The sequence below is a fragment of the Babylonia areolata genome, chromosome 13 (genome assembly GCF_041734735.1).
Source record: "Babylonia areolata isolate BAREFJ2019XMU chromosome 13, ASM4173473v1, whole genome shotgun sequence".
In the NCBI taxonomy this organism is placed as follows: Eukaryota; Metazoa; Mollusca; class Gastropoda; order Neogastropoda; family Buccinidae; genus Babylonia; species Babylonia areolata.
In genome coordinates, this window is record NC_134888.1 from 8328292 (window position 1) to 8338291 (window position 10000).

Consider the following 10000-nt stretch of genomic DNA (forward strand, 5'->3'; position numbering starts at 1 on the left):
ATCAAAAAGTTAGAACCAAGCAATGAAACTGGCTCCTGGGCTGCAACTCACATGTTCACTTGTGTGCACACGAGTGGGCTTTTTTAAGTGTATGACCATTTTTAACCTGCCATGTAGGCAGCCATAGTCCGTTTTCGCGGGTATGCATGCTGGATATGTTCTTGTTTCCATGACCCACCAAACTCTGACATGGATTACAGGATCTTTAACGTGGGTAATTGATCTTCTGCTTGCGTGTATACATGAAGGGGGTTCAGGCACTAGCAGGTCTGCTCACATGTTGACCTGGGAGATTGGAAACATCTCCACCCTTTACCCACCAGGCGCCATTACTGAGATTTGAACCCGGGACCCTCAGATTGAAAGTCCAACGCTTTAACCACTCAGCTATTGTGCCCGTCAGTGTAGAATTTAGTTCCCTCTGTTTTCAGTTTGTGCTCACACACACATATATCTATCTATCTATCTATATATATATGGTATAGATAGATAGATAGATATGGGAAGGTGTACACCATTTCAGTGAAACGAATTGTGACACCAGGGCATTGCTCATGCTTGGCACTGAAAGAGTTAACACCTTCACCACAACTCCACCCCAGTTTTTTTTTCTTCTCAAAATGGAACCCCATCAGAGAGAGCAGTCTCACTGAGGCGAGGTGAATTCTGTACATAAAAAAAACATGTCAGAATGTAAGCAGTAGATCTGCTCCCTTTCTTTCTCCCTCTCTCAAGCGAGTGTCACATGGGAAGAGCATGCTGTCAGTGGCATGTTTCAATCGACTGCCCTTGAATATTTTATCACGTAGCGCCGGTTTCAGAGCAAATTACACCCCCTTTTCCTGTGACATGTACGACTTGTATTATGAATTATGCTGCCAGCTGTAAGTAGTTACTTTTATTAACTGTCTCTTTACTAAGGGAGAGAGAGAAGAGATTAAAAAAAAAAAAAAAAAAAAAATTATGTACTTGTCCACTTGACAAGTGAAAATGTGTGGGAATTTCTTGACCTGATACACTACACTAAACTACTTTACACTGCACTGCAATACATTGCAATACAACACAAAACAGAGAGAGTGGTCATGTGTGGTTGATGTGTTTGTAACATTTTCTTTTAGTTTTATGAGCTCTTACAGTCTTAGTTAACTCTTCGGGAGAAAGTGCACTATACAAATGTACATTATTATTATTATTATTGCCATCACCATCATCATTTTTTTATCATTATCAGTATTTGTGTTGTTGTTCTTAATATCAATGATGATAATATCACTATCATAATAATAATGATAATAATAATCCAATACAAATAACTTATAAAGTGCATTATCACAGAAGTGTATGTATTACAATATGTAGGGTACGTGGTGGTGTGGTCACTGTTACAGGTGTGGTCATTCTTAGAGGTGTGATGCTGAGGTTTGGGACCATTTACTGGGGCAGTGGTGTGACGTGGGGGTGTGGTCATAGTTACAGGTCTAGTGCTGAGGTTTGTGGTGGTGTGGTCACTGTTACAGGTGTGGTCACAGTCCCAGGTGCGGTCACTGGTACAGGTGTGGTCACTGACACAGGCGTGGTCTCTGTTACAGGTGTAATGCTGAGTTTTATGTTACAGGTGTGGCCACTGTTACAGGTCACTGTTACAGGTGTGGCCACTGTTACAGGTGTGACAGGTGTGGCCACTGTTACAGGTGTGGCCACTGTTACAGGTGTAATGCTGAGGTTTATGTTGGTGTGGTCACTGTTACAGGTGTGGCCACAGTTAAGGTGTGGTCACTGTTACAGGTGTGGCCACTGTTGCAGGTGTGGTCACTGTTACAGGTCACTGTTACAGGTGTGGTCACTGTTACAGGTGTGGTCACAGTTCAGGTGCGTCACTGTTATGGTGGGTCACTGTTAAGGTGTGGTCACTGTTACAGGTGTGGTCACAGTCCAGGTGCGGTCACTGTACAGGTGTGGTCTGTTACAGTTAATGCTGAGTTTGTGTGGTGTGGTCACTGTTACAGGTGTGGTCACAGTCCCAGGTGCGGTCACTGACACAGGCGTGGTCTCTGTTACAGGTGTAATGCTGAGTTTTATGTTACAGGTGTGGCCACTGTTACAGGTCACTGTTACAGGTGTGGCCACTGTTACAGGTGTGACAGGTGTGGCCACTGTTACAGGTGTGGCCACTGTTACAGGTGTAATGCTGAGGTTTATGTTGGTGTGGTCACTGTTACAGGTGTGGCCACAGTTAAGGTGTGGTCACTGTTACAGGTGTGGCCACTGTTGCAGGTGTGGTCACTGTTACAGGTCACTGTTACAGGTGTGGTCACTGTTACAGGTGTGGTCAGTTACAGGTGTGGTCACAGTTCCAGGTGTGGTCACTGTTACAGGTGTGGTCAGTTACAGGTGTGGTCACAGTTCCAGGTGCGGTCACTGATACAGGTGTGGTCTCTGTTACAGGTCTAATGCTGAGGTTTGTGGTGGTGTGGTCACTGTTACAGGTGTGGTTACAGTCACAGGTGCGGTCACTGATACAGGCGTGGTCTCTGTTACAGGTGTAATGCTGAGGTTTGTGACCAGTTACTGGGGCAGCCGTGTGAGTGTGATGCTGGGTGGGGTGCTGGCGGCGACAGGTCTGGCACTGTGCGTCGTGGTGCAGGAGTTGTATCAGCTCTACCTGGCCTTTGGTCTGCTTGTCGGTCAGTCAGCATCCGTGTGTCTGTCTGTCTGTGTGGGTGGGGGGGTGGGGGTGGGGGGGGGGACTGTGGGGTGGGGGTACAGATACAGTTTGTAAAGATGTGCATAAACAAATAACTTGACAAATGTTTATTAACTTGGAGTCAAGATGTTATCAACACTTTGTGGAACTTTTGCATGGGATTGTTTTGTTGCAGGGCTTTTTGACAGTGGGGTATTTGTGCGGGAACTTTGCATGCTATTTTTTGTTGTTGTTAATTTGAATTTTGACTTTTTTGTTTTGGTAGGCGGGGAGGGGTTGGAAGGGGTGGGGTGGGTGGGAATTTGCACGCTATTTAAAATTTATTTTTTTATTTTTGTTTGGAAGAATTGGGGAAGAAATGGGGGAATGCAGTTACATAAGCCCAAGGGATTTTTGTGCATGTGCCTGTGGGGGAGGGGGGGGGGTGGGGGGGGGATTCATGTGCCCCATGGCTGATGCAAATACAGGCATTGTTTTAATTTCCTTGCATGGCACGGCACTGCACTGCAGGCATTGGGTTTGGCCTGGTCTGCTCCCCCTCCGTCGTGGTGGGATTTAGGGGTTGGGAGGGTTGCATAGTGGGATTTTTTGTGTGTGCTTGTGTTGGGGGTGGGTGGGGGGGTGGGGGTGGATTCGTGTGCCATGGCTGATGCATCATTTTAATTTCCCTGCATGGCATTGACTGCAGGCATAGGGTTTGGCCTGGCCTGGGGGGATTTTTAGTGTGTATATATCTTCTTCTTCTTCTTCGTTCATGGACTGCAACCCCCTCATTCACTCGTATATTACATGCATGGTCTTTTATGTGTATGACTGTTTTTAACCATGCCATGTAGGCAGCCATACTCTGTTTTCGGGGGTGTGCATGCTGGGTATGTTTTTGTTTCCATAACCCACAGAAAACTGACATAGATTACAGGATCTTTATCATGCATTTGATCTTCTGCATGGGTATACACACGAAGGGGGTTCAGGCACTAGCAGGTCTGCACATATGTTGACCTGGGAGATCGGAAAAAAATCTCCACCCTTTACCCACCAGGCACCGTTACTGAGATTCAAACTCGGGACCCTCAGATTGAAAGTATTGTGCCCGTCATGTGTGTGTGTATGTCTGGGGGGATTCGTGTGTCACGGCGGATGCAGGCGTTGTTTTAATTCCCTTGTATGGCGCTGACTGCAGGCATCGGGTTTGGTCTGGCCTGCTCCCCGTCCATCGTGGCGGTGGAACGGTCCTTCATCCACGGGCGCTACCAGGCGCTGAGCGTGGTGGTGGCGGGCATCGGGGCGGGCATCATCACCTTCCCCATCCTCATCCGCCACCTGCTGGAGTTCTTCGCCTGGAGGGGCACCTTCCTCATCCTGTCCGGCATCGCCCTCAACCTGTGCGTCTGCGGCGCCACCATGAGGCCCAGGCCCTCCGACAAGGTATGGGTGGTGGTGTGGGGTTGTGTGTATGGGTCAAAAGTTTTGATGTTCGTAGAAAAGAGTTTGTGATTTAATTACCATCGATGAGGTATGTGGCATGGTGGTGGTTTGTAATGATTCTGCTACAACTGCTGCTACTACTATTATAATAATGATAGTAGTAGCAATAACAATAACAGCAAAAAACGACAACAGTGATAATAATCATCATGAACATTATCATTATCATCATCATCATCATCATCATAACAGAGAATTATACAGCACTCTGTTCAGAAAACTGCTTCCAGGAGCTTTGCAAAATAAAAGGTATCAAAATAGCACATTATGTAATGGATACTTATTTTGCACTGTATCCACAAAACTGCTTTAGGTGCCCTGTGAAACATGATATACATAACACACATTGCATATACACACGAAAATGTACCTGGCAAATTATACACACACAAACGCTGTGCATATACGTACATTTAAACATACAATCAAAATACGATGAACTTAGAAATGTATGTATTCTTAAAAAAGTATGTGAAACCAAAATACTGTTTTTGATTTTTGTAGCTTATTTGAGACAGGAAGGAGAGGGAGAGTGTTTAATGCTGGGAAAACTCATAAAGAAGGGTAATATTGGTATCTGACATGTTTTTATCTCTTCTTTTTTTTTTTTTTTTAATCACCAATTCCATGTGTTAAAATGAGTTTGCTTAGTTTAAAAAAAACAACTATCGCAGTGCACTGGTTGCTAATGTATATCCTCTGTGTTCAACAGGGGTCTAAGGATTAGATTTTCATGATTCTTGTGTACTGGGAGAAAGGTCAGAGAGAACTGAAAGAGGGATGGAGGAAGGAGGAAATAGATTCAGCTCCAGTGTTACGTTTACAAAGGCCATAGGTCTGTCATTTTGGTGTGTGTGTGTGTGTGTGTGTGTGTGTGTGTGTGTGTGTGTGTGCTGGGAAAAGGGTCAGATGGTTCATTGGTTTGAAGCAGGAAATAAGATTCAGGCCCAGACGTACAAGTGGAGTGTTAGCCTGGTGGTAACGGTGTCCATTTAGGAAGCGAGATATTCTGAGCACGCTGGTTCGAATCCCAGAGTCGCCAGTAATTTTTCCACTAGACCTTGAGTAATGGTCTGGATGCTAGTCATTCGGATGAGAGGATAAACTGAGGTCCCTGATCCCATGTACAATGTGCACTTTGTGTACGTAAAAGAACACATGGCAACAAAAGGGTTGTCCCTGGCAAAATTCTGTCAAAAAAAAACAAAAACAAAAAAACCCCCACTTCTATGGAAAAACAAATAAAATTGCAGGCAGAAAAAAAAAGAAGAAAATAGATGGTGCTGTCAGTGTAGCTACATGATCTTCCTGGGGAAAGCAGCCCAAATTTCACACAGAGAAATCTGTTGTGACAGAATGGGAAATACAACACAATGTGTTACATTCGTAAAGACTTCAGGTCTGTGTCCAGGTACATATACATGATGTGAGCTGGTAAAAGGATCACAGAGAAATCACAAAAGGATGGAGCATGGGTTTGAAGCAGGCAGTAGTCTTTTTCAAATTTTTATTTATTTTTTGTTTTTTGGAGGGAGATCAGAAATTCAGTTCCAGATGTTACATTCGTAAAGGGGATAGGTCTGTGTCACGGTGGTGGTGGTGGTGTTGGTGGTGTGTGTTTGTGTGTGTGTGTGTGTATGTCTGTGTGTGTGTCTGTGTGTGTGTGTGTGTGTTAGAGAGCCCTGTATAAAGGGTTGGAGAGAATTAATGGAAGGATGAAACAAGGGTTTGAAGCAGACAATAAAGTCTATTTTTTTTCTTTCTTCTTTTTTGATTGGAGAGAGGACAGATATTTAGATCCAGATGTTACGTTCATAAAGGTCGTAGGTCAGTGCCATGGTGATGTGTATGTTGTAAAAAAAAAAGGTATATAAAGAAAAAAAAGAAGGAAAGGTCTAAATGATGGATGAAGGGAGATTTAGATTCAGCTTTAGATGTTGCAGTCATAAAGGCCATGGCCTGTTGGAAAAGGGTGCACATGAACACAACAGAGACAAATTCAAATTTGTGTGTTCAACATGCACATTGCCTTTTTTAAAGTACGTTGTGAAGATAAACAGCCAGCTGCTATACAGTTCTTTTTGTTGTTGTTGTTGTAATATTATTACTATTAGTAGTAGTAGTATTTTTATGTATTTATCTTTTTTATTTTTAAAAAAATTTTTTTAATTTCATTTTATTTTTTGTTATTTTATTTATTTGATTATTTATTTATTGTATTATTATTATTATTATTATTTTAAGATTTTATTTATTTATTTATTTATTTTTATTACTATTTTCTTTTCTTTTCTTTTCTTTAATTTTTTTCTCAAGGCCTGACTAAGCGCGTTGGGTTACGCTGTTGGTCAGGCATCTGCTTGGCAGATGTGGTGTAGAGTATATGGGTTTGACCGAATGCAGTGACACCTCCTTGAGCTACTGATACTGATACAGATCATTAGCTGATAAAAGTGATATGATCTGGCTAATCATGCATGGGTCTTTAGTGTACTGGTATGGAATAAACTGCTCGTGTTATCACTTAATCATCTAATGTCACTTCTTTTGTTGTGCTATTGCTTTGGGGGGATGGGGGGGGGGGGGGGGGGGGGGGCGGTTGTTCAAACATCACTTAATCCAGGACAAAAAATGTAGAGAGTATACTTTTTCTTTTGTTGAAAACAATTGTGTTGGACATTTCACATTGCCAGCACAAATATGTTTGTCTATGGCGATGACAATAAAAGTAGATCTTCGAAATACTAAACCTATGTTTTTGTTGGCAAACAACACATAAGACGGAGCTTGTAACGGTCAAATATTTCACTGTTTGAGAAGGAGAGAGAGAGAGAGAGAGAACAAAAAATGAACCACCAACACACACACACAAAACCCACACATACACAAAAAGAGGATGTATCAGAGATGTATCAGTAGACCAAAGAGACCATAAGTAGACCACTACTAGCAGGATAACACACATACTTACACACTTGTGTGCACACACAATAAACATGTCATTCCCAAAAACATGGACATAAACAGAGTAACATAAGTTACTCAGTTAACGACAAATCATATAACTGCTCTATAACTATAGAATTGAGACAAGGGAGTACCTAGGCAGAGAGAAAAGAACAGATATAAACCATAACAAGGACAAGAAAGAGTCAGTATTTTTATTTGGTGTGTGTGCCTCTGTGTGTGTGTGCGTGTGCCATGGAAGCTGCGATACGTAGCCTAGAAATGAGTGTGGAGGAGGGGAGATAGGGGGGGTGCAGGGTAATGTGTGTGTGTGTGTGTGTGTGTGTGTGTGTGTGTGTGTGTGTTGGGGCTTATATACGTTTATGTGTATTTGATTGTGCTTTCATATCTGTGAAACTGCATGTTTGTTGCCTATCTGTTATGCACATGTGTGTGTATGTGTGAATGTGTGTCTGCATGCTTTACATTTATCTGCTTATTTATCATCATTGTTGTCTTTTTTATTTATTTATTTTATTTTATTTAATTTATGTATTTATTTATTTATTTATTTTATTTATTTTTGTACGCTTACAGTTGACTTCATCAAGTTTTTGCGCCTTATAAATATTATTATTTTTTTTTATGTATCTATCTATCATTTATTTATTTATTTACTTATTTATTTTATATTTTATTATTTATTATTATTTTTTGTTTGTTTTGTTTTGTTATTTTATAATTTTTTATTTTAATTTAATTTAATTTTGTTTTATTTATCTGTTTATTTATTTTATTTTTATTTTATTTATTTATTTTTTTTCTCAAGGCCTGACTAAGCGCATTGGGTTACACTGCTGGTCAGGCATCTGCTTGGCAGATGTGGTGTAGCGTATATGGATTTGTCTGAACACAGTGACGCCTCCTTGAGCTACTGAAACTGATACTGATGTACTTCTCTTTCTTTTTTTTTCTTTTCTTTTTTTTTGACATTCTATTCTTATCTGGAAGAAGGTATTTCTGTGGAACAGCATGCTGTAAAGCCATAAAGCCTGCATGAATGACTGACGTGGAAGTATCATAACTAGCAATCAACTAGCAATTGGCAATATCAGTGAAGAGGAAAACACACTGACAACAGCTGGCAGACTGACAGTGAGATATATTCTCATGCATATGATAGTCAAGAGAGACAGAGAGAGAAAAAGAGAGAGAGAGAACGAATTAGTACATTAAAAAAAACCTAAGGGAGTGAAAAAGTTAGGACGTAGATCATACCAACAAAAACTGCAGCACTTATCTCCCTCTTTCTTTCTCTCTACATATATATAATTATAAGTACAATTATATATATGTATTGTATATATCTATAAATCTGTATATCTGTATATCTATATATGTATGTATGTGTGTATACTTCATACGTCATTTTTCACTTTACGTCATTCATCCTTGAGAAAATAGATATCCGCACTGATTGAAATTTAGATATTTTGTTTATTATCATGTTTCTTTTTAGTGTGTGTGTTTCTTGTTCAAACATGAATGAGTGGTAAGGAGGAAGGAGAGTGTGAGAGAGAGAGAGAGGGAGGGGAAGGAATGAAGATCTCTCTCCCTCTAGCTGTGGCGGATGTTTCTTCATTTTATTGGTTGATAGGTGGCATGCTGCAGTCTGTCATTCTGGCCACTGAGAAAAACAGATAAAAAAAAAAAAAAGAATCTTGTCATTGAAAACGAATCGTGGGCAAACGATCAGTATGTGAGTTATCAGGCACAAATATTTGAAATCTATAGACCGAATCTTGATGCTAAAAACGAATTGTGGGCAAACGATCTGTTTGTAAGTTGTCAGGCACAAATATCTGAAATATACAGAGAGAGAATCTTGTCGCTATTAACGAATTGTGGTCAAATGGTCAGTATGGAAGTTATCAAGCACAAACATTTGAAATATATAGAAAGAATCTGTCATTTAAAATGAAGCATGGGCAAATGATGTGTACATAAGTTATCAGGCACAAATATTTGAAATATGCAGAGAGAAACTTGTCGCTAAAAATGAATCACGGGTTTCACTTACTTTTTCACTTATTTATTGTGCATGCAGTGAACTGTCTGGTTAGCAAAAGTCGCTTGTGGCAGTGAACGAGAGAATCTTTGACATAATCATTATGGTTACCCCCCCCCCCCCCCCCCCCCCGAAGAGCTGCGCTTACTGCCCCTGCAGCACCCTCTGTTCCAGGGGCTGTGGAAATATTTCAGACTCAGCACCCTTAGTCGCACCATTATATTTGTCAAAACAACATAGTAGACTCAGTCATGGGAGGAAGGTCAGTCAAATTCCTGTAGTGCGGGAAAGTTGGCCCCATGCTGTCAAGCTTTGTTCAGTACAGAAAACAGTCTGTTTGACACGACTTCTCGTGTTTAAGTAAAATCGCCTATGGCAGTGCACTGTCTAGTTGAGTAAAGTCGCCTGTGGTGGTGAAAGAGTTTAACTCATTCAACCCTGGGGAGTTTGCAGTGTTGGCAGGTTTTACCTTCTTCTTCTTCTTCTTCTGTGTTCACTTGTATGCACACGAGTGGGCTTTTATGTGTATGACCGTTTTTACCCTGCCATGTAGGCAGCCATACTCCGTTTTCGGGGGTGTGCATGCTGGGTATGTTCTTGTTTCCATAACCCACCGAACGCTGACATGGATTACAGGATCTTTAACGTGCGTATTTGATCTTCTGCTTGCATATACACACGAAGGGGGTTCAGGCACTAGCAGGTCTGCACATATGTTGACCTGGGAGATCGTAAAAATCTCCACCCTTTACCCACCAGGCGCTGTCACTGTGATTCGAACCCGGGACCCT

At 41.4% G+C, this 10000-nt stretch overlaps 1 protein-coding gene across 3 annotated transcripts in view; it reads left to right on the forward strand.

Annotated features, from left to right (window-relative positions):
- The window catches only part of LOC143289031 (monocarboxylate transporter 12-like), a 47007-nt gene that overhangs the window by 21331 nt on the left and 15676 nt on the right, over window positions 1-10000 (forward strand). For all 3 annotated transcript variants that reach the window (XR_013056171.1, XM_076597816.1, XM_076597817.1), the window contains exons 3-4: window positions 2544-2687; window positions 3891-4135. Coding sequence is in view for 2 of the 3 variants with exons in the window: in XM_076597816.1 (XP_076453931.1) it covers window positions 2544-2687; window positions 3891-4135 (389 nt within the window). In the remaining variant the exon portion in view is untranslated. The remainder of the gene's footprint in view (window positions 1-2543; window positions 2688-3890; window positions 4136-10000) is intronic.